The sequence below is a fragment of the Strongylocentrotus purpuratus genome, unplaced genomic scaffold (assembly GCF_000002235.5).
Source record: "Strongylocentrotus purpuratus isolate Spur 01 unplaced genomic scaffold, Spur_5.0 spur5_scaffold_8, whole genome shotgun sequence".
NCBI lineage: Eukaryota > Metazoa > Echinodermata > Echinoidea > Camarodonta > Strongylocentrotidae > Strongylocentrotus > Strongylocentrotus purpuratus.
This window is the reverse complement of record NW_022145614.1, coordinates 16,299,503-16,327,134: the sequence shown is the minus strand read 5'-3', so window position 1 is coordinate 16,327,134 and position 27,632 is coordinate 16,299,503. Positions and strand designations below refer to the sequence as shown.

The following is a 27,632-nucleotide window of genomic DNA, read 5'->3' as shown; positions in this document are numbered from 1 at the left end:
TACATGTACATAACTCACTCACCTTTCTTCTTTGGTTAGATGACAGTTCTCTCTGGCTGCATCTCCTGCCACAAATCTATGAAATCAGGGGGGGGGGGGGATTGAATAAGAAAGGGAAGGATATAAATAAACAAATCAAATACATGCACACATGCATGTATGACTGTAGAGTGTGTATTTTATGAAGCCTGTGGTGCAGGGAACCCCCATAAGATTAATCAAATTAATTAATTAATTAACAAATGAATAAATAAATAAATAAATAAATAAAAAGATATAAACAATAATAATAATATGGCTCTCTCATATACCTGGGAGGGGAAAATGAATTCATCACAGGTGACCTACACACCTCTGCCATCTGTAGAGGTTTATTTGATTGCGATATGCAGACATGCTAATCGTTCTATTCTTTTTCAGAAGTTTTGTGCTTTGTCGCCATCCTAATGAAAAAGCTTTCCTAAGTACAGGATTTTTTTTGGAGGTGTTTTATAACCAGGCTACAATGAACATCCCAGAGTACCTACAACTTTCAGCTTCAACCCCTGTTGTGTCCATTTGATCAAATTTGCAATATAGGCATACAGATTTTTAGTAAAATCTGCTTCAATTTATCAATTTTCTTTTCAATCAGTACAAGGCATGGTAGTTTCATATAACAGTATCTAAAAAGTCATCACACACCTTGGATTTGAAAGCAATTATAGTATAATCAGATCCTATCATTTCCTTTGTAGATAAAGTCTTCTTGACAGAGGCTAAATAAATTGTATTATGAAAACTGTCAGGTACATGTATAATGACCCTTCCAGAAATGGTTGCACTCACTGTGAAGACATTTTTACCAAATTCAACAATGACCAATGGAAAAAGTATGATGAGTTACAATTTCAACAACTAAAAGTTTACTTTATAGAATACTGAAGTGTGACGTCATATTAGGAAAGTTTTCAAATTTGCTGGTTCACACCGTCCCCAAACACCAAATTTGCCCTGGTCAAGACTGTTGCTTGAATGATTTTGCAGTGAACCTCATGCGCAGGCTCTGTTGTTTGGAACCAGTTATCTGGACCATGAGCAAATATGATGTTTAATAATAGCACTTTGGTACTCTATTGTTCGAAACCTTGGTAACATCTGAAAGGTTAAGTTCATCCTAGTTACCCAATGATAGCAGGATACTTGCTGCCTGGCTTGCAATCATCCTGTGTCCCACATATAATTCCATCAGCCAAAATCAGGCCGGAATAATCTACAACGAAAACACAAATTAGAGATTACTACACAAATGATGCATGCGAGTCGGAGTCCATTATACGCTCTATCTGCACTCGAGTTGAGGCTGTACGCACCTATCGTACAAAGCCGTCAGGCTGAGGACAGAAAACAAATACAGCCTCAACTAGAGGGGATAGATCCTGTATTGAATGAATGAAAATATGCATTACACAACGAAACTCCTGGATCCTTGTTATTTGATGTAAACAAAACAAATTAAGATTGTTTCTTGTCATTATCGCTGAAAAATAAACCATGTACTGGAAATTATTGCATGATTTTTATTCTTAGTAAGAAAATTGCACATGCCTGCTGTTGACCAATCATTTCATTTAACTATACCTAAATTATTATCATTTTTTTCTTCTTTTTGGATGGGGCATTAGGTACCCTTTAAAGGGAAAGTCCACCTCGACGTTCGATTTAAAGGTAAAGACCAGAATTGGAAACGCCCCAAGTTTAAAAATTGAAATGGAAGCTTTTTATTACCAATCATGTGAAAGAAGATGTTTTGACTAATACATGATGATACATATTTTGTTGGGAAACCACCTACTAATTGATATATTTGGTAAATTAGTTTATCCATTGGACAGTGAGAGATAAACGCACGTGTTGCGCATGTGTGCGTAGTCCCATATACATCTTTTGGTGTACAGTGCTTGTAACTTTACGAAGACTGGGCCAAATTTCTTATCATTTTGATGATTCCAGAACCTTGCAGTACACACCAATACTTATATGTTAGATGATCAACCTTTTCTGATCGATTCCACAACGTTTCTTTCACAATGCAATCGCATGACCATTACTGGTCTTTATCTTTAATAAAAGCAGAAATATATCAGAGAAACAGATATATGAATGTTGGAGCAAAATTTGATAAAAATAATAAAAAAGTTATGAATTTTTAAAGTTGAAAGCAATCACACACAACTCGTAACTCTGTGATGCATCTTTCAAAGTCCAGTCCCATTCGCTCTGTACAGAAAAATTTAAATATTTCTATTTTCTCTAAAGATATAAAATCATATATGCACCTTACATATAGTCATATGTAAATATGTGTTTACACAACCTCTGTAAGAAACATATCTATTCCTTCATCAACAACTAAGAAAATGGAAACTTCTGACATTTTGTGTACATAAACAAACATCACCAAATCAGATTTTATGAATTGAGGATTCGCTTCTGATCTGTCAGAAATTGCTTGACTTGTTTAAGTGCTGTAATGTGGATGTCTCAATGTACATGTATTGTTTCAGTATACAGTGAAACCTGTCCATAAAGGCCATACAAAAGCCCCAGGCATTCTGGCCACTATCGACAGGTGACCTTTCTAGACAGGTTCTGCAACACACTTTCTAGGAGGAGGCAATATAGTTTGCCTTTATACCGTGTGAGTCAAAAAAAAGTTTACACCTTGAAAATTGCTAATTATTTTAAAAATCATCTACGAACAGTAAATAAACAGAAGGCATTGTTAGCGAGAGTGCAAAAATCGACTTGCGCCAAAGTGAGGCCTACAGTATGTATTATGTTGGGATTAGCGGAGTGAGAGAATGAATGTATCAAATGAAATGCATTATATATGAGATTTGCAGAAGCAAAGTCACACACACAAACACACACGCACACAAATGTTCTTTGATATGTGTGGCATGATTCATTTTGTTAGGGATGTTATTTGGATCTGCAAAGATCGAATTAATACCAAATCCAAATTGTTTTATTCAAACATCACATAAGCAACATTGGCGCAAGTCGTTTTTTGCACTCTCGCAAACAATGCCTCCTGTTCATCCAAGTGTGAACACATACCACACAAAATGATATATGGTGATTTGGGATAAAACACTCTTTCATAAGATATATAATGATTTGATGTTCATTGATGATTTTTTTTTTTTAAATTAGCAATTTTCTAGATGTAAACCTTTATTTGACTCAAACTGTAGAGAGGTGGCAACTAAGATAGGTTTGATTAATCTCCTAAGCAGAAAAAAATTGCACTCAGGAAAACAAAACTCACTAGAATCTCTCCAGAAAGGCCGCTCATAGTACATCATAGTCTTAATCACAGACCCCATTGGATACCTTTGGTTCAGCTGCAGGGGAAAAAAGGAGAAAGGTGTGACATAAAGTCCATTAGATATGTATCTATTGCAAAATAAATCATTTAGATGAGATGGACAGAAAATTTGAAAAATAAAAAAACAAAGAAACAAAAACATTGACAACAAAGAAAAGAGACTACATGTACCGGTAACATATCCTTCAAGGTTTTCCCAGTTTGTCTTTTTTGAGATTTATGTACACAAATTTGATTTCATGGAAAATTCCATTTGTTAAACATTCACACATGTGCCATTCAGCCATAACCCAAATTATTGGCGACTAATAATTGCTAAAAATTCAACATTCTGAGTATGTACAGTAGGCTTACAGTTGCACCATGTAAGAGGGAGGGGGGGGGGGGGAGGATTGGGGAGTCCTGAAAAAGGACTGTTGGTAATCTTTCTTGTGTGTGTGCAACATGGTGCATCCGTAAGCCTACTGCATATCCACAATCTACATCACCATGCAAGCCGATACTTCATAAGCACCATTCTGAGTATGGCTTCTTAAAAATTCAGGGTCCATAGCTAACTCCAACTCTTCACAGGGTTTAATGTTCTCTCGCTTTGTATACATATATTAAACAAGGGAAACGCTCTCGGCGGTCTCGCCTGCATAACGCAATTCAATATGATAAACCAGAACGTCAATGACGTAGCGCTCATCCGCATCTCGCAACAACAAATATCGTAAATTTTATGTAGTACACTTTTGTACTGGTCAAAAAATTAAAAAATTTGATGCCCTGGAAGGGAAGTAATTCCATTTCATTTGCATAAAGTACCATAAATAATCAATGGAGCAAAATCTCACAAATCTGTGTAGAAATTTAGTGTGCCAAATTTAGCTCTACCAGATAAGGCAAACCAAATCAAATCGGTCAAGAAATGAGGGAAAAGAAGCAATTTTAGTTATTTTTGGAATAAATTTGCATAAATTACCATAATTAATTAATGGAGAACAATTTCAAAATTCTGTGTAGAAATTTAGTGTACCAAAGTTAGTTGTACGATATAAAGCAAACCAAATCAAAATCGGTCGAGAAATGAAGGAGAAGAAGACTTTTTTGTGATTTCGAATAAATTTGCATAAATTAGCATAGATAATGAATTTCACGATTCTGTGTAGAAATTATAAATCCCTTTCCTGGCTCTATCATATGAAACAATCAGAATCAAAATCGGTTGAAAAATAACGAAGAAGAAGCATTTTGAAAATCTTGATGTTGATGCCACAACAAAGTCTAAGTTTGTTGACCTTAAATGACCTTTGACCTTAACTTAGTGACCTGAAATTCTACTCACATAATTGGGGCGACTTGATAACCCTATAGTCCAAGTTTCATTGACTAAGAACTTATACTTTCAAAATTATATCAAAAATTCAAAAACTTAACATTAAGTTAAGTTTTCGATGATGATGCTACAACATAGTCCAAGTCTGTTGACCTGAAATGACCTTTGACCTTGACTTTGTGATCGGAAATTCTACTCACATGATTGGGGATACTTGATTACCCTATAGTCAAAGTTTCATTGACTAAGAACTTATACTTTTAAAATTATATCAAAATTTCAAAAACTTAACCTTAGGTTAAGTTTTTGATGTTGACGCCGCCGTCGCCGTCGTCGCCGTCACCGGAAAAGCGGCGCCTATGTCTCGCTTTTTGCTACGCAGGCGAGACAAAAACTAAGAAAGTAAAGTATTCAACTGTTACATCAGTCACTCTGCCAAAACAACTCAAGACCAATCCAATATGACCAATATTTTGCCATTAGTTGTATAGGGGCCAAATTTTTTATCATTTTGATGATTCCAGAACCTTGCAGTTCACACCAATTCTTATATGCTAGATGATCAACCTTTTCTGATCGATTCCACAACCTTTATTTCACAATGCAATCATATGACCATAACTAGTCTTTATCTTTAAAGTCGATCTGAGTCTTTGCGAAACACTCCCTGGTGTCAAACTCATCCATGGATGTGTCATTACTAAAGATACGGGATGTTTGAAGCTTACCTGATGTCTGAGTGATGGTAGATTAGGAGTGAATGCAATCTTATTGTGCATGGCAGGAGGAAGAGCTGCTATTATATACTTGGCCTGAAATAAAAGGATAAAAAAAATATAATTAATACCATCCCATGCCCTGCATCAAACACTATATTACGCTCAATTCAGTTCATTTACTTCATTTTATTTTTTCTTTCACAAACATCTGTTTATAGGATTTCAAAAAAAGTAGTAACAGGAATAACTAACATAATTTGAAGTGCAATAGTAATATTCAACATACAACTCTTGTTATTAACTAAAGAAATTCTATAAAAAGTCACTTCTCTAAGATCATGTTCTGAACATGAAAGAAAGAGGAGACCTATAGAAGCTGGGCTTGTTAGAGCAAGGTCCCAAAACAGAATGAAATATATAATGGGATTACCAGCAAATTCAAAAGCTAAGTTCCAAAATGAAAGAAATTCATTGCATCTCAACATTTTGGATGTACTTATGAGCTGATGATTATTAGGAATTCTAGATAAAGCAAAAACATTGAAGAAAATAAAAATGTATATTAATAAATGAGCATTTGATGACTAGTCAAACCATTTCTTCTACTTTTAATGATTATCTTTAAATTTAATGTTCTTTAAATTCTTAAAAATTAACATTACTCAGGAAATGAAAGGTTCTGAAAATTTCATCATTTATTACAACTCTGGAATATTTGTGAAATTACAAAGACTTGATACATAATCATACAGTCTACATTTTGCTGACTTTCATATTGTATATGATGAATATTACTTTAAAAAACTGCCTAAATAGACCAGTTCATAGATAGGATATGGTACAAATGTCCCTAAATTTCCATAGATCTTTTGCACATGGAGACATCCCACTTTGCACATTTTAAAATAATTACTGCCAAAGTGACTAGAGGTGCTTCATGAATACCTATTGTTTGCCCTCTTGAGAATAATACTTCCACCTGTGTATCAAAGAATGTACCATCACTTAGTGAACATATGAATAACGATTACACAACTTTCATGAGCATGAATCCATTACTCCTCTCGATGGATTTCACAATTTTGGTACAGATAACATTTATCCATCCATGCGCAGATTGTATCTATGAGCTGGCTTACTGCAGAAACAAGTCAAGTCAATTATTTATACCATATACACATCACATGTATGAATGATAATCACCTTGTAGATATCGCCTGTTGCCGTAGTAACTGTTACACACTCTGCGTCCTGGGCTATATGAGCCACTGGTTTACTCAACAAGACTCGTTCTACAAAAATAAAAAAATCACTGATTGAATAAAGTCATATCAACAAAGTCAAATATACATGTACAGTAATATTAAGTTATTTCAGTCTGTGTCTTTTGTTTACACTAAGTTGATTTTTTTTAATCATTTATTCATAAAACTCATGCCATGCAGTATAAGTTCAAAAAACAATACAGACAGATTTTGGGAAAATCAATGAACAAAATATCATAATGCTACAGTAATCTAGGATTTGTAACATAAGATCTTTGCAATTACTTGCCATAGTATTAACAATTTACAATTTATAATAAATACAATATCTAAGAAAAAGAAAAAAAATGTAATATTTGAATAAATCATCTGAGTGGAAATTCAATGGTGGAGAATGATTGTTCTGTAATAGTATACTTAATAGTGCTCTTCTTGAGTTCATACTCTGTTATTATTGGATTCTACATCATTTTCCCTGCCGGTTTGAAAGGGATGGTAAGCAACTGAGAAATAATCTGAAAATGTAAGTTGTAGCCGATAACTTATATAACATTAAAGCATATTGTTCAATACATCTAGAACTGGATCATTTACATGTGTAACTCAAAGTATTCACTCAATTCTTTCCTACCAGGTACCAGTTTTACATCTGGGTGGAGAGTGGCAAGTGTAGATTAATAATCTTGCAAAAGGACGCTAGTGCCTCATGGGTCTTGGATCCGCGACCTTTGCATCTGCAGTAATGAGTACGGTAAACCACTCAACTATAGACCTGTCTTCACCAGCTCGAGTTTGCCAAATAACCTGCTATTTTAACTATCCCGATCACAAATTATTCTTCATCAGCCCGCGGTTGAAATTAGCGGGATATTTGGTCGAGAAAATATCCTGAGAAGTCTTGGTCTTGTTTCCAAAATATCCCGCTATTTGGGAAATAGCGGGCTAATTTGCGCCCGTCCGAGCTAGTTCGTGATGAGCGTATCGGTCTGGTGAAGACGCAATGTTGAGCTTCGGATAATATCCCGAGTCTGAAAATAGTGGGTTATGTGGCAAACTCGAGCTGATGAGGACAGGCCTAATGAGAACTCTCTCATCCTTACCTTCACCGAGCCGTTCTGCCATTGTGAGACTGATTCTGTGACTGCCTCCAACAAACTTCCTTTCCTGGAAAGAAATAAACATACAAAATCTTTGTTACTATTTCTGAGTGGCTCGAATACTTTAGAGATGGTAGAGCAAATATTCAGGATTTTGCTTGTGACACTGCTAAAATGGCATAGCATCAATAGGTCAATAGGTCATCAAATCAAAACTTTTGAATGATTGTAAATTTAATTCCTGCTTGGCAATGTTTGAAATCTCCTACGTTATTTTACGGCACTAACATATGACACTATACTAAAAGAATGAAAAAGAAAACATATCTAATCAGTTTTTTCTATAGCTACAAGCCTAGTTCAGAGAGTTAAACGGATAGAGGTATATAGATTAACACACAATGTGTAAACACTTATGAAGTTACCGAAGAGTGATGCAACATTGAAAATTATTTATTTAACAATTGTTTTAATACTGATTGTGAAGAAGGAACTAACTCTCTACTTGTCTCATCAGTTTTACTTTTTATAGATATACCGGTACACATACCTGAGCACCATTCTCTGTTGCTGAAAATCTCAAATAACCTGTTGACAATTGAAATGGATAAAAGTAAATAAAAAGGGGAAGGAGCAATAGTTTGTAAATGACAAAGAAACAAATAATGCAAGCAGAAGCCCAAAGGAAGATATTCCAAAAGCATTTTCAGCAAATTTCATTCAGCATCATTCAGAATGTTCAGCCCTAAACCAACTAGATCCAAGGCAATAGACTTTCATTCAATCAAATGTAAACTAATTAGTATTGTACAATTCAGCACAAGGCAGTGATTATAGCCTCGTTAAACAAGCTAACACATCTAGGAGAATAAATCAGTTAAATTACCTAAGCAATCAAGCTTAAAGAAGAAGTCGAGTTCTGGTCATGCGATTGCATTGTGAAAGAAACGGTGCGGAATCGACCAGAAAAGGTTGATCATGCATCTAGCATATAAGAATTTGTGTGTATTGCAAGGTTCTGGAATCATCAAAATGATAAGAAATTTGGCCAAATCTTGGCAAAGTTACAAACACTGTACACAGAAAAATGTATATGGGACTACACGAACACGTGGCGTAAAAATCCTACCCGGATTTTTACGATGTTACATGACATATTTAGAATATGAAGGCATTTGAAGAGCCATGCTTTTCAGGGAACATGTTTTATCTGATGTTCTTCCACACTTGCATTATAAGAATGATAACGCTCACAAATTATTTTTCACCTCTTCCCAGAACTCAACCTTCTCTTTAAAGGTAAAGACCAGTTTTGGAAACGCCCCCCTCTCAAAAAATGAAAAAGAAGCTCTTATTAGCAATCATGTGAAAGAATATGTTTTGACTAATACGTGTGTCAGGAAAGAAATTTATTTATAATATATAATAATATAATAATAGCCTAATAGTCCACTCCAAATTTTATTAAACCGAAACGGAAATTCTTTTTGCCCAATTGATCGTGAGCCCGGCAGCCACTGAGCAGCGCCAGATCGACGTTGCTCTATCCCTTATTGTTGAACGCCAAACAAGGTAGCAACAACTCCCATCTTTTAACGTCTTTTGGTATGACGCGGCCGGGGTTCGAACCCACGACCTCCCGGTTGTGAGGCGGACGCTCTACTGACTGAGCCAACACTCCGGTACGTGTACATGTTTTATCTGTTGTTTGGCACACATTTAGGAAGCCTCTTTTCAATACAAGTATTTTCCTTTGTAAGATGATTTCCTCTCCAAATATTTGTAGTCATGTTTTTAGAATTTACTTAGTAACCGTAGGGTATATTAAGAGGTGGATTTTCTGCAATCGAGGAGAACCACCTAAGCTATAATAGACTGAACGTCATGTTAGAAGTCGGCAATTAAAGTCAATATCTGAGGGTAATTCCATGTCGGGACGAGAGGCTAGCTCAACTGCCACCCGGTTCTCCATAGCTTTCGTCGGGGGCTAGCTCTTGTCTGGGATCGGGACGCACACCATCGTATCTCAGTCTGCGGAGGTCAAGAATCCGGGGCGACTACCAGGGCCAAGTGGAGCAAAGACGCCGTCTGCGGAGGCCAGGGCCAAGTGGACAAGACAAGCTGTGACCGGCATCGATGTCAGACGGGAAACTATCCATCCAGAATTATTTTGTTAAAGATAAGTTTAATTTATACCTACTGTACTTTTACTTAAGCCAAAACAAAGTGTGTGAAACAGGAAAAATGATTGGAAATTAAACGTTACAATTTAACTTTATTTTAACAAGCTTTATTTCCCTTTATTCTGTGTGTCCGTAGCAGTAATAAAAAATATAAAAAAGTCACTCACGTGACAATTTGGAGGTCCCACCGAGACCTTGCTATTGATAAATAATTCCAAAAAGGGAATTAGATATTTCTCCCCCTCTTTTCCCCGCATACGAATTTGATGTGTAATTGATGTTTGGGGTTGAAATACAGGTTAAAAGAAATTATCAATGCTAGGTTGATAAAAGCAATAATGTCAAGAGTTTTATAGTGGATTCTCCCCAAGGTTAAGCCCTTGGTAACGCCTATAGACTAGGGTAGTACTTAGGCGGGTTGTGCATTGTTCATGGTATTTGGCTTGATTAGAGATTCCAGGTTTGAACTACTATAGGCTTTGAATGTTCATGTTGTGAAGTTGACCGGTGTTTTCGCATGGTTGAATTTTGTGTTCTCGTTAGGAGAAATTCTAGTGTGCTTGTTAGAAGGCACTAGGGGTTAATTGTCTGGTGTGAGCGGACCGGTGTTTCGCATGGTTGAATTAATTGTATGCTCATTGGGAGATACATTCTAGTGTGCTTGTCGAAAAGTCACAAAGGGGTTTGGCATTTGTTGCCGGTGTTAAAGCCTAGGTTTTTGTAGTTTTGGAATCGATGTTTAGTTGCTATGGTTAGTTCCAAGCAAATTAAAGAGTTTTCTACTTTAGGTAGGGAAATGGGGCCAAGTGGAGCAAAGACGCCGTCTGCGGAGGCCAGGGCCAAGTGGACGAGACGAGCTGTGACCGGCATCGATGTCAGACGGGAAACTACCCATCCAGAATTATTTTGTTAAAGATAAGTTTAATTACCTACTGTATTTTTACTTAAGCCAAAACAAAGTGTGTGAAACAGGAAAAATGATTGGAAATTAAACGTTACAATTTAACTTTATTTTAACAAGCTTTATTTCCCTTTATTCTGTGTGTCCGTAGCAGTAATACAAATTTTTAAAAAGTCACTCACGTGACAACGTGATGATACAAATTTTGCTGGGAAACTGCCTACTGATTGATATATATATATATATATATGCTAAAAGATCAATTTTTCTGATCGATTCCACAACGTTTCTTTCACAATGCAATCGCATGACCAGAACTGGTCTTTACCTTTTTAAATCAGTATAATCTAGTTCAATCCGGTTTACTAAGCTAATGCCCCCAAAATAGATCAGATTCAATCCAGCTTGAACTAGTCTACTTCATATCTATTTTATCCAGCTATTACATGCACCTGTATGCTATTACCTACAAGAATAAAGTAAGATTCACTCTAGCCCAATCCAGTTCAATCCAGTTCAATCCGGTTCAATCTAGATCAATCTAGTTCAATCCAGCTCACCCAAGCAAACTTACCACAGCCTCCTTTGATATACCAGAGGAAGTACAGGAGAGACATGTCCTTATCCTCAGCACAGAACCCAAGAGCACTCTGGACAGCAATGAAGTCTCTGGTCAGTTGAAACCAGAATGTCTTCTCGGCCCATTCCTTGACCGTCATACTGTCCCATTCCTCCGCTTCAGGAAAGTCCCAAGGATGATCCATTGGAATCTGAACAGATTACAAGTATAGAGTAAAAAGCTAATTAAAGATTCAATCATCTGGGATTCACTATTATCATAGATTCGACTTATATTAACGATAGTTGTTAACAGTTACATGTAGTTGTCCTTGAAGAAAATTGCCTTTGGGGAAATGTGTCCTCAGTGGTATTGTCCTTTGCTGTTCTCGTTCAAGTTTAATACTCCAGGGGGGTGTTTCACAAAGATCCTAAGTAGAACTTAACTCTAAGTTGGACTTAAAAATTATGGACAGCCATTGGAGTCTTTAAATGAAATATATTCAAAAGCAGAAATTCAAGTATTTTAGACTTTTTATTAATTCCACATCCAGAACATGAAATCTCCTTGATGATAGAAAATATGAATGATTTCAATAAACAATGAATGCCTTTCAAAATTACTTTTACAAAATATTTTCAAAGATGCTAATGGCTTTCCATATTTTTCAAGTCCAACTAATTGAGATAAGTTCAACTTAGGATCTTTGTGAAACACCCCCCAGGGGATATGTTTGATCATTCTGAACATGTTTCACTCTACGTGTATAAACCAATTCCATGTATAAAGACCTCATACCCATCACTACCAACTTGTAGATGGGTTGGTGGGACTGAGAAGGTTGTAATGTGAGAACCAATTCTTACCTTATTCCCCATCTCATCAACTAAGTGCCAGAAATGGTTGAGGTCCATGTTAACGAAGGGGTTCCATGTGTCAGGATATAGACCTGTCAACGTGCGCCATCTACCCTGTTTTTTCATTAAAAAATGACAAATACATGTCAACATACAGAGATACCGTAAAAAAAAAAAGGAAAACTTCAGTTTAAGAGCATGCTAGGGAAAGATTTCCCATACTCTGATTTCTACTCTCATCAATTGGATTAGTATCATACATGTGTTCTTTGCAGAGCCACCATTTTATTAGCTTTTCATCATGTGGACCCATGCCTTCACTGTGACTATGAGAATGTTGAATATGCGCTGAATAATGATTGCCACTCATTGTTTTAAATTTACTGAGGACTGCCTAAAGCCAATTGTGAACTGGGATTGAAGTTTTCCGACTCAAAATACTGCCTTTCTTCGATTTTCTGTGAAAAAAACTGTAATAAAACCCGTGTATTCAGTTCCCAGTAGAACTGATCAGGATTGTCACTTCATGCAGAAAAGGCAAACTGCTACTACCACACATTTGGGCAGGTTTGCTTGTGGTTTCCCAACAGCAAACATAATCATGAATATACAGTGCATGACTGTCTACCAACTCAATTCGTTAAAATAAGTGAGATATGTTAATTCATGTTTGGATTTTTATTAAGGACTATGGAAATCTACAGACTTCTAGTTTTATCTTGCTATCTGCCAATCACAGGGGTACAGATGTATTCACAACCACAATTTATAGTGAAGTAGTAAGGACCATCGTGATAAAAGGCTACCGATGTACCTATCAGGGATATCCCTTTATGACTGATATAATTGATATCGTTATGGGTATAAATGGCTCATCTCTGTGAAAACATTTTGCAGAAATCATGTTTTGTCTAGAAATACATGTATATAATGTAATTCTTTATGCTAAAAATCATTTGCTAAACTGTTTATTTAAATACGTTCTTCAAACTTGATAGCTCAAACAACGATACATGTAGTAATGCATATGATTTCCTCTTTACCCGGTTGTATGCAATGGCTGTGCCTTCATCAAAGCAACGGAAGTTGTCCACACCCAATTCTTGAGATAGTCTGTAGACGCGATCCTGAGTTGGTCCCATGTAAGCCCCGCCTATATCCGTGTAGTCTATGGCCTTGTCCTAATAATGTCAAGAAGAAAAATATAAACAGATATACATTGTATTTCATCCACATTCACCTTAGAATGACAACAAATATATTTGAATTTTAGACAATTACTGCAAACAAATATTCAAAAGTATTTCAGTACCGAGGGTGAAAAAACCTTTACTCCAGTGGCATTTGCTCGGGTTTGTATATTGCCAAAGAATAATGTTAGAAAAAGTGTTATCTTTGATATATACATGTATATATGGTTGCTTTAATACTAACAAGCATATACAGGATTTCTTTGCAGTCGGGTCAAAGTAAAACAATCCTCAAACAAACAAAAATCTCCTCAGAGCAAGTGCCTTACATGTAGCCAGACCATTTAGAAATGGCAGTGTTTAAATAGAGCAAGGGACAGATACATTGTTTTGTCCAGGGTTGAAGACAGGAATTTGGGAGAGTGTTAAAAATTGACTGTGATCATTAAATTAGGACGCCATACTGGGCTGGTGAACGTTATATGAGATTGTTTTCAATAACGCTATCTTCGGCGGCTTGAATCAATGTTAGGGAATATAATATGAAGAACCGGCCAGATTCGTAACATTTTAACTGGGATTGGAAATTTGCAGGGAGGTACGGTGGACATTGGCTGCGTTCATGCTTAAATTTTGAAGGCAGAATGAGCGATCTGAAACGCTCATCGTAAACGCTCATCGTGATCGCAGTTCCACGATGTAGTGTTCATGCTTACTTCTCTGGCTCCCCCAGGCAATTCTCAGTGTGTGGCCTTAATTGGTCTTCCAGCTGGATTCGCAAACCTTCACTGTGCATGCTACGTAGACCCACTAGAGGTCAGTGCGTTGACCCCATTTAAACGCGTTTACAAATTGTAAACGCATCTTTTTGTGAGTTTACGATCGGCGATCGTGATCGCCGTTTTTCGGTGATTCTACAAAAGTGAGCTAAGACGCAACCGTGTTTTAAACTAAACGCGTAACAGATGCCTGATTCTGGCCGTCAAAATCAAGCATGAACGCGCCCATGGTTAACACAGAGAGACCCATCGGGGTAATCCATTCATTCTTCCTCTCCACCAAAATCCAAGATTAGTGCAGAGTGCCAAGTCTGACCAATCAATCATCTGTGGTTATTGACCTTCACAGTAGGCCTGTCTTCATTAGCTCGAGTTTGCCAAAATCCTGCTATTTTAACAGTCCCATTGGCAAATTAGCCAGTTAATTTGCGCCTTCATCAGCCCGCAGTTGCAATTAGGGGAATATTTGGTCAAGAAAAATATCCTGAGAAATATTGGTCTTAATTGTTTCCAAAATATCCGGCTATTTGGGAAATAGCAGGCTAATTTGCGCACCGTCCAAGCTAGTTTGTGATGAGCGTATCGGTCTGGTGAAGACGATTTCGAGTTTAGGGATAATATCCCGAATCTGAAAATAGTGGGTTATTTGGCAAACTTGAGCTGATGAAGACAGGCCTACTGTAGTGTCATAGTCAAGAGCACTTTAATAACCACCTAATTCTTATACTGGTACTTTTTGTGCATGTCACACTCCACAGATAATAGCTTCATGGACAGGTGCACTTTATATAAAATGCAGGGCATCATAATTATGTACTCTTGATGAGAACAACCTAATAGTCAACTTACTGATATATTTCCCTTACCCAATCTTTAGTGCACACTTTTCAGGGGTGATAGTGAGCACTAAATAAAAATAGGGTTTTTTTCCCTCTACCACGCCCCCTTGAGTAAAAAAAAAAAAGAAGAAGGGAATATGCAGGTAAAAATGCCATCGAACAACATTCCCCCTTTTTTGGTAAAAAAATTGGGAAAAATAGGGAAGAATAGAAAAAATAAGGGAAAAATTGGGAAAAAATTGGAAAGAAAAAAAAATGATTAAAAAAAATAATAATAATAATCATTAAAAAAAATAGGGAAGAAAAAAACAAATCAGGGAAAAATCTGTAACAATTTTTTTTTAAATCGGGAAACTGATTTAAATCGGGTAATTATCAGGCCTGACTTTTCTATCATGTAAAGCAAACGTACATAGCCGTACATACATGTACAAGCAGGTCAGGAAGCATGCAGTTCATACTGGCAGTATCAAACTATTTGATTATTGGTAGGTTATTGTAAAAGATAAAGATATATTTCAAGTTGCATTGAATGTGTCTAATTTGTGCACATTTTTTCTCTCAATAAATCTGAAGGAAAATGTGTACAGTTGGCAGTTATCAAGAAAGAACTTCTTTTTAGTATTCCACTTGGAGATTTATCTTTGTTGGATATGGTCTTTGGGTTGATTTTATACTGTATCCTGAAAATTCAAAATTGTTCATGAAGATGAAAATGATTTTTGTTAATGGGTTGGATTAAAAATGGATGAATATAAATTTATTAGTTGTATGAATGAAGCTACATTTGTTCGTGAAATACAGGCTTGTACTACCTGAAGCTGTACACAAATCATCTTTTGAAGAGATGGATCCCCCCCCCCCCCCCCCCCACCCCCCTTCTAGTCAGTCCCCTAGATATTTGCTTGGTTCCAATCCAATCCAAAGTTCTGGATATATGGATAACGAGCTGGAAACACACAAGGAAAAGACACATTTAAGTACATTGTACTTGTACTTTGACCTGTACATTTGTCCTAATGATTATTCTCTGCAGAAATCATAGAACCATGGACATCACGAGACTGATTCAATATTTGATTTGAACAGTGACTTTTTGTTTTATATGCCCTCTCATTTACCTGTATAGTAGTTTATTCTGCTGCATTCATGTGTTATTCAAATCTTCTTGATGATTAATGAAGCCAGCAGTACTGCTTATGTATTTAATTACTTTCATGTAAGCTTTATATCGGATGGCCCTAGTGGATGTTGGTGCATTTGTGTGACAATATTTAACTCTTTTTAATAACAACAAGAAGAAGGGATAACATTATTGTCGTTGAAAGGCTGTTGGCTCAAATTTAACACAATGAGAGACAGAGAAAATCAATTTTCCGAACTGGGTCACCCACAGTGTACATTAAATGTATACATGTGCGGTCACTTCCAGGGATGTTTTTTTTAGCTGAAGAAGATCCATGTAGGAAGGAATAATATGGCCAATCAAAGATGGAAAATGTTAAAAAGTGAACAAAATGGTGAACCAGTCCATCAACAGCTTGTTAGTGGATGCTTTTACGCTGTTGTTTTTGAAAACTGGCATGATGTTTTTTCTTGCTTAAAGGGGAAATACAGGTATGCATCATATGAGTAGCATCAAATGAAAGAGGAGGATCTAAGCTTTACAAATAATTATGTATCATTTATTTATCATAATTGTGATTAAGTTATGATAAAACATTGATCAATAATTCTCCTTTTTTTTTTTTTCTGGGACGCACTGTATAAACAATTGTACATGTATGAGAGAAAGAGAGAGAGAGAGAGAGAGAGAGAGAGAGAGAAAGAGAGAGAGAGAAAACAAAACAGACAATCAGAGAACAGTGAAAATATACCACACACCCAACGAATCTCAAATGACAATCATCCATTCCTATAGCAGTTCCTGTGACAATAATATATATTCCTATTCAATTTTCAAGATGCATGTAATGACTTCTAGCTGTTTACACAAGTGTGCATCTCCCCGGGACATTGGTGTTATTACAGCCAGCATCTTTTGACATTCACCATGACCTTGAGCTGTGAATCTCACAGTAATTTCATCGATTCCAGATGAACAAGCACAGTTCACAAATCAATAAAGATTGATGGTTACAGGGTACAAGGTTGGATCACATGTAACAGCATTAAAGGTAACTATGTCCCTTTTGCAGCCAACCTCAAATGCTGTAGAACTTTGCAGGAATTATGAATATGTCATATATGTCCTATCTGTGAAATTTAAACGTTAGCAGTGTCCTCATATTCAAATTATGCAAGGAAACCTGTTTACTTGCTAGACTTCACTGTCAGACACTATTGAGTGACTGACTGGCTTTTTTTCTTCTTTGGTAATAACATACATGAAAAGAGTTGTAAAGGGTACATGAGCATTTGTCTACAATAATAACCCACTTCTTGTGATGGCCAAGATTAAACTGATTGAATCTTTGCGCAGCATAAAACGAACATGTATGACCATTCGGTACAATTGTCTGAAAATCGAGACTATTACTTTTGGGCTCTATAGCCCTAAAGTCGATTTGACAACTAATAGTCATTATTTTCCCACTTGAAGACATTTTCAAGACCCACTTTTTTTAGGGAAGTTCTAAATGATTATTATCTTTCAAATGCAGTTGGAATTTAACTTTTTCATTTTTTTGGCCTGCAAATGGGACATAGTACCTTTAAATTAAATTTGACATGCATACATAGTTGCATACTGATTTGAGAAACAAGTTGCCAGCTCATCATTTTTTTCATCTCCATGATCCCGCTTTGTATTATTTGAACAATTCACAGGTGTCGTCCAATGAGCAGACAGGGTTTTGTCTACATACAGTGTATTAATTTATCAGTTGGTTGCAAATGATTGGGGATATCCAGGATTTTGTTCTGAAGTTTTTAAAACAAGGTGGGGCCAGTGGGGCCGGTTGGGGCGAGGGACAATAAGGTGAGGGAAAAAAATTATCACATGTTTAGTTCGATCTTATAGTTCGTCACTCAAAAAAAAAAACATCTAAAGGAAAAAAAAAAGAGGAGGTTTTTGCAATTTGCAGGTTATTATTTGGTTTATGATTTGTCTGGTACCATCGATCCCTTCCTTTCCTCTTTCTTTTCTTTGCCGAGTCACTCATATTACTGTTATGTTGTGAATGTTAGCTCATATTAAAGGCGAAGAGAGTTGTAACAATTCAATGAAACAATAATTCAACTGAGGCGCATGCTGTTTATGTATTTCATGTTATCTAATAAACCCTCCTGACAATGGTGCATGAGAATTCATGTTACAGTGTCTATCATAGAAGATGAGTCTCACATCGAAAATCACATTTTATACCTCAATATTCCTCAGATTCTTAACATTGGTACTCTCCACTTACATAGAAATTGCATGTACGCCCTCCGACTCGATCATTGGCCTCCAGTACCAGTACATCTTGGCCAGATTCATGTAAGAGCTTGGCAGCTGATAGACCTTTAAAAAGATGATGTATGGTTCAGGTTACAGTGGGGGTATGGATTACAGAAACAATGTACTTTTAATATAGAGTACATGTATATATTACAGGATCTATGTACTTTAATAGCATGGCATATTCTATTTTGGGAATGTCTTGGTATTTGATCCCCTTCAGAGAGTTGATAATTAAAGTTTCAACAAATTTCTCATTTTACCTTTCACTTTGTAAATTTTTCTGGGATATCAACAGAAATCTGATAATTTCTGAAGAAACAAGACAACACTTGATTTCTTTGAGCCATTAGACTGATAAATCATTTTTGCAATAAATAAAAGATGACTTCTGCACAAGACAATTTGGGTAAGAATAAAATGAAATTAAATGAAATGGAGAAAATTTTAGTTACATTCCTCTCTTTGATACCAAATTTTTGTTTTGTTACACTGTACAATGTAGAAATTCACTGCAAAAAAATCTTTAAAAGCGTGCCTACATGTACATGTACATGATAATTAGAATAGGTTTCTAAGATTTATGTCTCGTTTTGTTCTAGCTTGTGAGAAAATAAACACCTTTGATTCAGAAATGTTACATATATCTTGCTACCAGTATGCTGTTCAAGCCTCATAATACGATATACATATCGCCTCAGGTGTTTGGACTGTTTTGAAGGTACAGAGTTTGGGTAATTTTACTAATGCCCGAACAAAATGATGTGTATTATTTGTTTTATAAAATGATGCTTTATAACATGATGTGTTAATGAATTTTCATTAGTATTTACCAATGAATTGTCATTACTAAAATGATGTGCTAGGCAAAATATATCATTTAATAGGATCCGCTTCATTATCTCATAATAATAAATAACAGCATTGATATACATGTGGCTCTTAATACAAAATGCTGTTTCTAAGTGCTTTATAGAAATTATTACCCTGGTCGTTAGAATCACTTAATAAAGAGAAGGTTGAGTTCTGGGAAGAGGTGAAAAATAATTTGTGAGCGTTATCATGTATGCAAGTGTGGAAGTGTGGAAGAACATCAGATAAGACATGTTCCCTGAAAAGCATGGCTCTTCAAATGCCTTCATACTGTATTCCAAATATGTAAATAACATCGTAAAACTCGGGGGGGGGGGGTAGGATTTTTACGCCACGTGTTTGTGTAGTCCCATATACATCTTTCTGTGTACAGTGTTTGTAACTTTACCAAGACTTGGCCAAACTTCTGATCATTTTGATCATTCCAGAACTTTGTAATACACACAAATTCTTATATGCTTGATGATCAATCTTTTCTGATCGATTCCACACCGTTTCTTTCACAATGCAATCGCATGACCAGAACTCAACTTCATCTTTAAGCACATTTGTGTACCATTAGTGGGGAGTTCTCCTACCATCTGGTTACAGTGAAGGCATATGGCAATTACTAATTGATTTAGATTGTATAATATGATAATCGTATAATTCCTTGTAACTAAATTATGAATTATATAAATAATACCTTTTGTTATGCAAATAAAAATAACATGTACAGTACACTTGTATAATGCTTTTGTATACTTTGTAAAATGGTGTTTGTAATTTATGTACATGTATTTATTGGACATAATTTGTGTTTTTCTTGTTGAAAATAGAAATAAAACTTGAACTTGAACACAAGTGCTTTCTTCATACTTCCAGGTCCACATTTCTCTCCTGGATATGAAGTGGCAAATGTAGATCAATGCCTTGCAAAAGGACATATTGTTTTTAAAGGTTATGTCATATCCCCAAAGCGACTGCTCCATATGTACGTGTACATCTATCATTATGTATATCACCTTCTACAAAAAAGGTGAAAAAAAATGATTCAAACTAATTACTTCTTGAAGGCTTTCAAAAATTTGAAAAGGGGTGAACCCATGGACTACTCAGTTCTTATATTCCTCATAGGATCAACACAGGATCCACTCAGTTCCGGTAGGCAACGGGTTTAAGATAGAAGGCAATGTCTTACCGCTGATCCCAGCTCCTACAATAATGACATCCCTGACTCTCTCAGAACCCATCTGGAGTTCTCATCAATCTCTCACCGCGAAAAAATATCAGGTGCTGCTAGCTAGAAAGGGAAGATATGAGAAGAAAAAACACAATCTCAGCCGTGTGAAATCAGCATTATACATTCTAACTCCTACCAACTGTTCAGACAGGAATATCTAGACATTTCATACATGTACATGTACATGCATAAGGTATGTACTCTGCATTTACAAATGACAGGGATGCCAGTTAGAATTGATCAGAGGGCCTGACAATCACCTAGAATGAGCTATTTTGTACACAAAACAGCCTGCACTTTGACTATATGGTAGATCAGCAGTTCGTTTGGTTTGGTTTTTGATCAATCATACTGTACAAGTATAAACATGTAGCAAACCCAAGGTTTGAATATTAATTCATTAACCTTCACATACATAAAGGTTCTGGTTGGCTCATACTGTTTGAGCCAATACAGCCCATACTTTGGGAATGAATGAGAGTCTGGGCTGGTATTGAATTCAATACTTAGCATAAGTAAGAAATTTACTAAGTTAATTGGCTAAGTCAAGTAATTGACTTATCTCGTATTCAAATCTCATTTAAGACTTACACTTATGTAAGACAAAATCTAAGTAAAATACTAGCTAATAAGCATTGTGACATTACACGGTCAATCAAAAGTAATGCGCAATCAAAGCGTTGCAATAAATGCGCGCTGATATAATTGTGTGCAGGTTATAATACTGCGTAAGAAAACCATATACCTGCCAATCAAGGCCTCCAAGTCTGGTAGGGAGCTGACTTAAATTTAGGGTAAAATTATACTTGGCCAAAAGACTGAATTGAATACAAAAATAGGCTAAGTATTTTATCTAAACCAAGTACTACATGTACATATACATGTAAGTAAAAAGCGTAAATTTTGTACTTGCATGTATTAAATTGAATACCGGCCCTGGAGTATTAGAGGAGTATAAGGGGAGTATTAGAGGAGTATAAGGGGCGTATCATGTGAGAGGAATGAAGAACAAACAAATCTAAGTAATTACACATGCATGTACACACAATGGTGCACATCCCTCATAAACATGTTCCTTCATAATTTCATACATTTTACAAGTCCCCCCCCCCCCCCCATTCATTTTGGTATTGATCAAAATGACTGGTTCAAAAGAGGTACATGTGGCAGCTTCTCATAAAAGTTATATGATTCATGAATTATACTACTATTAAGTAACAGTTAGGTCATAAATTTACAAAGCCCCATTGTCAAGCAGCTCAATATCCTTGAGATATGGTTCTACCTGTATCTCTATTATTAAGTGATGACATTCTAATTTTTAATAATTTTGGCATTTCGTGTTCTTAAATACCAATTTTGCTCAACAATCTTATTCATCAAGATATCAAGGGAATCCTCGACGAAGATTTGACAAGATATTTTCACCAAATGTGACATCAGGCAACAATGACCTCACTGAGCTCGGCAAACTTAGACGAAGATGGAACCCTTCAGAGTTTCCATGAGGAAGAGACATTTTGTGATGCTTAAAGTTGATATTCTAAGACAATCCCAAATATTGAGATAATTACATGAATAAAAAAAGCTTTTAACCCCCAGAATAACACTAAATGGTGTTCAACTGACAAAAACAAGTTTAGAATAGTGAATTTATGCGAATAAACTCTACCAAACTATCTAAGTCTGAAACCCGGAAGTGCATGTAGAGTCGGGCCTCTATCCGTGATGTCACGAATGGGACTCATGAGCTCAGTGAGAGTGAATGGCAGTGATATCCCTACGTAAATGCCATCTTGTCAGAGCTTAGATTTGTTGTTGTAAATGAGTATATTTCATGGATTTTCTGTTTTCATTTGAATGAAGAATAACAAAGCAACATTTTCCAGTCACTGATTTCTTTAAATACATGTATCCTCTCATTCACCTATTTGGTAGAGATTTAAGACGAGTTTACTGCTTGGGAAACCAGGTTAAATCATGCACGTATGAATAGGCGGATGCATTACCTTGTCATCAGATAAGGTACAGGAGCAGTTTTGTAAAATGAATAGGTAGGCCTAGAACTATGATAGTACTTATCATAGATATGTGTGACTGCCTCAAAAAAGGATACAGTACCCAGTTACACATTTTATGTTGTGAAATATCTAACTTGAACGAGATCATGCAAGTGCGCTTCCTCTATAATATTTTGACAACGTCTAGTGATCGAACAATATTCATCCGCGAGTGATGCGGCTCTTGCACAAACGTTCGTGAAGCGAGTAGAATCGGAAGGTAAGAACCAGGCCACTGCTCTAGGCGCGGCTTACTTTTGATGGAACGTACGTGCGCTACATGTAGTTATAATGTTTATCAGCAATTGCAAGAGAATGAAAGCGACGTTACCAGCTAAGAAAAACAACTAACAAAGACCTGCTCCTCAGTGACTACCGGTGTCAGAATTGGTACACGTAGATCACACAATGCACAGCATTGACGAAGATGTAGGATCTTCAGGGCCAAGGAAGGCGAAAGACATGGGAAAAAGGAAGAAGAAACCACCGGGAGATTGCTGTATGGTAATGAACTGTGCATGGGTCCACTTACCAGACAGCTACTGTTCACTCCGTGCCTGGGCCGATTTCAACACCAAAACAAAAATTACATGGTGAAAATATCGACTAATAGCACATCGTTGGCATGTATATGTCATAATTTTTAAAAGGGGAATTGATATTAATACTATGAAATATTAGGGGAAGGTAAAGAATTGTACATAGAATTATGATTTATTAGACTTTTCAACCTTTGAAATAAAATATGCAGAAAATCGTATCTCTCTGCACATGCTTTCTATGGAACATCCGGGTACGTGAATATACTCTTTCCTGGACGTGATGTCATATATAGTAGACCAGCGCCGTGACTGATTTTCTATGCAAAGAGAGGCGGATATTTTCGACATTTCAATCAAGGATTTCGAGTAGCCAGATTTTTTATGTGATATACTACTGTATGTAATTGAAAAACTTATAAATAAGATATGCTTGCCGTAGGTACCAAATTAAGGGACATTTATTTGCTTAGGATATCTGCTTTAAAGGTTATACAAAGTTTTGGGAAATTTTGAAAATTGGGTGGATAGTGATTCTTTACAATTTTGATATATTTGGATGCCCATGTGGATGTATTATAAGAACTCTAGAAAATGTAGCCCCTAAAACATTTCTGCTTTCAAGAAAAATTGAATATAAGAATTTACCGGAGCTCCCGGTAAATTTTGAAAAATTTCAAAAAGCGCATACGGCCGTACAATGGCAGCTGCGACCATGAAAATCTCAGAATATGTACCGGTAGTTGTGATATATAATTTCCAAACGGGAATAGCTAATCGGTCGATCTTAGTCAAGAAACATTGTTTTATAGCTTAATTAACATCTTGACCTTGAGAGGGAGCTATACAACATAAAGAGTTTATTATTTACAATTTCATAACTTTAAACTCGATTTCAACTGCGACAACGATCACAGCATATTGTTGGATCGCATATGCTTCCAACATGTTCATTTGAACCAAATTCATGAACACATACAATGTACCAAAACTTTGTATTACCTTTAATGAAACTTGTACATAACTAGGGCCCTGGTAACTTGATAGTGAGTCAGAAAAGTACCTTAACCCATAGACAACTGGATTCTCACATTCACATAGGCTTAATATAGGAGCCACCCAGTTCCAGGAGGCAATGGGTTATTAAATAGAGCTCTACAGACTGACACTCCCATTTCGATGACGGTTTGAACCTGGTGAACTTGACAGATAGGGTAAATACAATTTTGCTAAATAAACAAGGGGCTTACGTGCTAGGTTGCATGAATTCTCAAGATTTGACAACCTGTACAATTTGCAAAAGATCTTGCATTCATGAATCCTTCGTTTCAAAAGTACTGTACACATCTATTAAAGAAAAGAGGGCTATAAATCTAAGAGCACAGTTTTCTCTTTGGCTTGACACCCTGCTAAATATCTAACATTTTTTTGTTTGAAAAGTGCATATACAGTATATCTACATGTCATGGTTGAATGATTAAATAAGGCTCATCTAGTGAGAGGACATCTTCTTTTTGATTTGACAGCCTGTATTGTCTGCTAAAACTTTCTTTCCTTTGACAAGCGCATCTACAATGTACTTTACTTTATGCAAGACAGTTGTCCGATATAAGGCCTTACAAGTGAATATGAGAGCACATTTTCTCTTTGATTTGACAGCCTGCATTGTTTGCTACATACTGTACTTGTACCGCAGAAAACTGATATTCTATCTCTTGAAAGATAATTTAAGAAATCTGTCCTGATGATGGATGTAATTATTTTTAAGACAATATATAGAATTATGACGTAGATCTTAATCAAATGATTGGTTAAAAGCGTACACGTGACCATACATTTATTTAGCCTAACATGAAATTTGGATAACTACCGGTCATTATCCTGTGGTAATGACCGGTCATTGGCGATCATGTTTTGTGATCACAACCATTGAGATTTATCGTTTTACTTTTACTCGCGAAAATGGCTGCCGTGGAATTTAAAACGCATTAGTTATCTAAGTTAGATCTAGATCAGTCATAGATGTAGACCTAGAATTAATAATGTACAGACTTTGAGATGAGGGTGATTTATCAAATAACACGGATCCACTTCATCATAATTTTATAAAACAAATAATACACAACATTTAGTTCGGGCATTACTAAAATTACCCACACTTGGTACCTTTGAAACAGTCCAAACTTCCTCGGCTATCGCCTCGGGCGTGTTAGACTGTTCCAAAGCTACCTTGCATGTGGGTAATTTTTACTAATGCCCTCACTGCAGTGCATTATTTGTATACTTAATGAAAAACAGGGCGACCAGAGAAACCAAGGTTAATAGGAACAGTAAAGTAAAGTCAGTATAATGAGGTATCATGTACTTGAACTGGTATAAATCAAATAAGGGTCTTGGTAAAAATCGTTTTTCTTTGTCATAACATTTATCAAAACGGTGGCACATAATCACCCTAGTAATACTACTGAAGACTGCAATATTGTGTAATACAAATGTTGCATGCGCATGAGTTCATTATACAATCTATTCGCACTCAAGTTGAGGCTGTGGGTATCTATTGCACGAAGCCATTAGGCTGAATGCGATAGATACACACAGCCTCAACGAGGGCGGATAAATCGTATAATGAACGGATGAAAACATGCATCATTTGTTTTATACATGTACATGTACTACGAAACTCTTAGATTATAAGGAACTCTTAGATTATAAGGGTATTTGATGTAAAAAGATTTCATTCAAGATTGTTTTGTGACAGTATGGCTGACAAATAATTCTCAAGTTTAATACTGTAGGCTGTTAGTGCGCACACATGCATTGTAGATAAGCGCACTTTAATACCTCTAATGCATAGTGCTGCGCAAGATTAGGCCCACAAGCGCTCTAACCTCTACACACATTACTGCGCATGATGTACATGCACTAAAATTGTTGGATAGTACTGGAAACTATTGCATTCTTTTTCATGAAAAACGCACTTACACACAACTGACGATTAGCCAAGGCCTAATTTTCGAGAAGAAATGCATCGGATTTGAATCTGCTAAAAAAGTAAAATGACCGTCCAAAGTTTGGTGACATGCCACCAACATTTGCAGAGCAGACTATGGTCAGCTTCTGTCTCTAAGGAGAGGAGCAGACCCTACCCAAATAAGAGGCTAACGAACGAAAGAGACAGAAATTTTCGGTCTAATGTCAGTCATGAGTTATGCCATGCAATGTTGTGTTGACCTTGATTTATTGAACATGTTGAATTGAAAAAAGTTGAATGTTGTTGTTGGTTGATCTATGTAGTATGTGCATCAGGGGAAGTGTAATGATACTGTTATCTGCATGGATCTAGACTCTATATCTAATCGTCAAACAATGGCGCTGATAACTTTGACGACATTTACAAAAGCGAGAGTAATAGACCGATACACGTGTGGTGTTATGTAATGATGTAACTCCGGGAAGCTCCAACACCTGCACCGCAGGCATCGGCGTCGGAGCTTCCCGTAGTTATAGTAGTATGATGTACATGTAGTTAGCCCGCAGCACATTTAGTCTTAAAACGCAGGCAGGCGGTTCGGGGGAGAGACAGCAAAAATTCCCGGTCAACGACGCAGATGCAGGGTCGCTGGGTTGAAGTGTAAACAGGTGTTCACAACTAAATTTATCAAAGTTTACGATACATATCGTACGAAAAAATATCATAAGAATCTAAAGAAATGAATGGAAAACAAAATAAAACAACTCATGAGAAATGACGTTCTATTGATCTAGCTAAATTAACTTACTAAGTAAAAGCTCCAGTCCAGTCTTCGGTCCGATGCGATGGGCGTAGGTACTAGTGAGGAGGAATCAGCTGATGAGGATTCGAATGCCGATGCATGCATGCGTATTACGTACCGTACGTACGTACGTACGTACGCGTTCGTTTGCCCTGGCCTGGGAATCGTGCGACCGTGGATCCAGGGGGGGGGGGGGGGGGGGGGGGGGGGGGGGGGGGCCGAGCGTGCCTTGCCCCCCCCCCCCCCCGCAAAAAAAAAAAAAAAAAAAAAAAAAAAAAGGAGAGAGAGAGAGAAGGAAAAGAGGGAAAGAGGAGAGAAAGGGGAAAAAAAAGAGGAAGAAGAAAAGAAAAGAGGGAAGAAGGAGATCGGGGGGGAAGGACTTGCCTCCCCCTTCCCCCCCCCCCCCCCCCCCAATAAAAAAAAAAAAAAGAGAAGGAAGGAAAGGGAAAGAAAAAAAGATAAAGAGGAGATAAAGGGAAGGACAAAATAGGAAGAAGAAAAGAAAAGAAGGGGGATATCAGTTGCAATTTTCCGCCAAAAAGTTGTGGATCGAGGGGGGGGGGCAAAGACCCTAGCCTCCCCCCCCCCCCCCCCCCCCCCCCCCCCCGTCCCCGCTAAAAAAGAGAAGGAAGGAAAAGGA

At 36.6% G+C, this 27,632-nt stretch overlaps 1 protein-coding gene across 1 annotated transcript; it reads right to left on the bottom strand.

Moving 5' to 3' along the window:
- LOC105443947 (amine oxidase [flavin-containing] B-like) lies at positions 1-27,069 on the bottom strand. Its single transcript, XM_030975911.1, has 13 exons — positions 26,999-27,069; positions 20,579-20,680; positions 18,494-18,588; positions 13,319-13,456; positions 12,285-12,389; positions 11,434-11,629; positions 8,326-8,363; positions 7,779-7,842; positions 6,617-6,705; positions 5,423-5,506; positions 3,314-3,389; positions 1,165-1,252; positions 1-76 (listed from the first exon to the last, which is right to left on the bottom strand). Exons 2-13 carry the CDS (start codon positions 20,628-20,630, stop codon positions 19-21), a joined length of 1,083 nt encoding a protein of 360 aa, XP_030831771.1. The 5' UTR covers positions 20,631-20,680; positions 26,999-27,069; the 3' UTR covers positions 1-18.
- Between the last annotated feature and the right edge of the window lie 563 nt (positions 27,070-27,632).

Bases quoted from the DNA above. Each gene is read 5' to 3' on its own strand.
- LOC105443947 (XM_030975911.1), bottom strand. From the start codon at position 20,630: ATGGGTTCTGAGAGAGTCAGGGATGTCATTATTGTAGGAGCTGGGATC. The intron at 13,457-18,493 runs GTAAGTGGAGAG...TGACATTATTAG, and splicing joins GGCGTACATGCAATTTCTAT to GACAAGGCCATAGACTACAC. The intron at 11,630-12,284 runs GTAAGAATTGGT...TAATCTGTTCAG, and splicing joins TTGATGAGATGGGGAATAAG to ATTCCAATGGATCATCCTTG.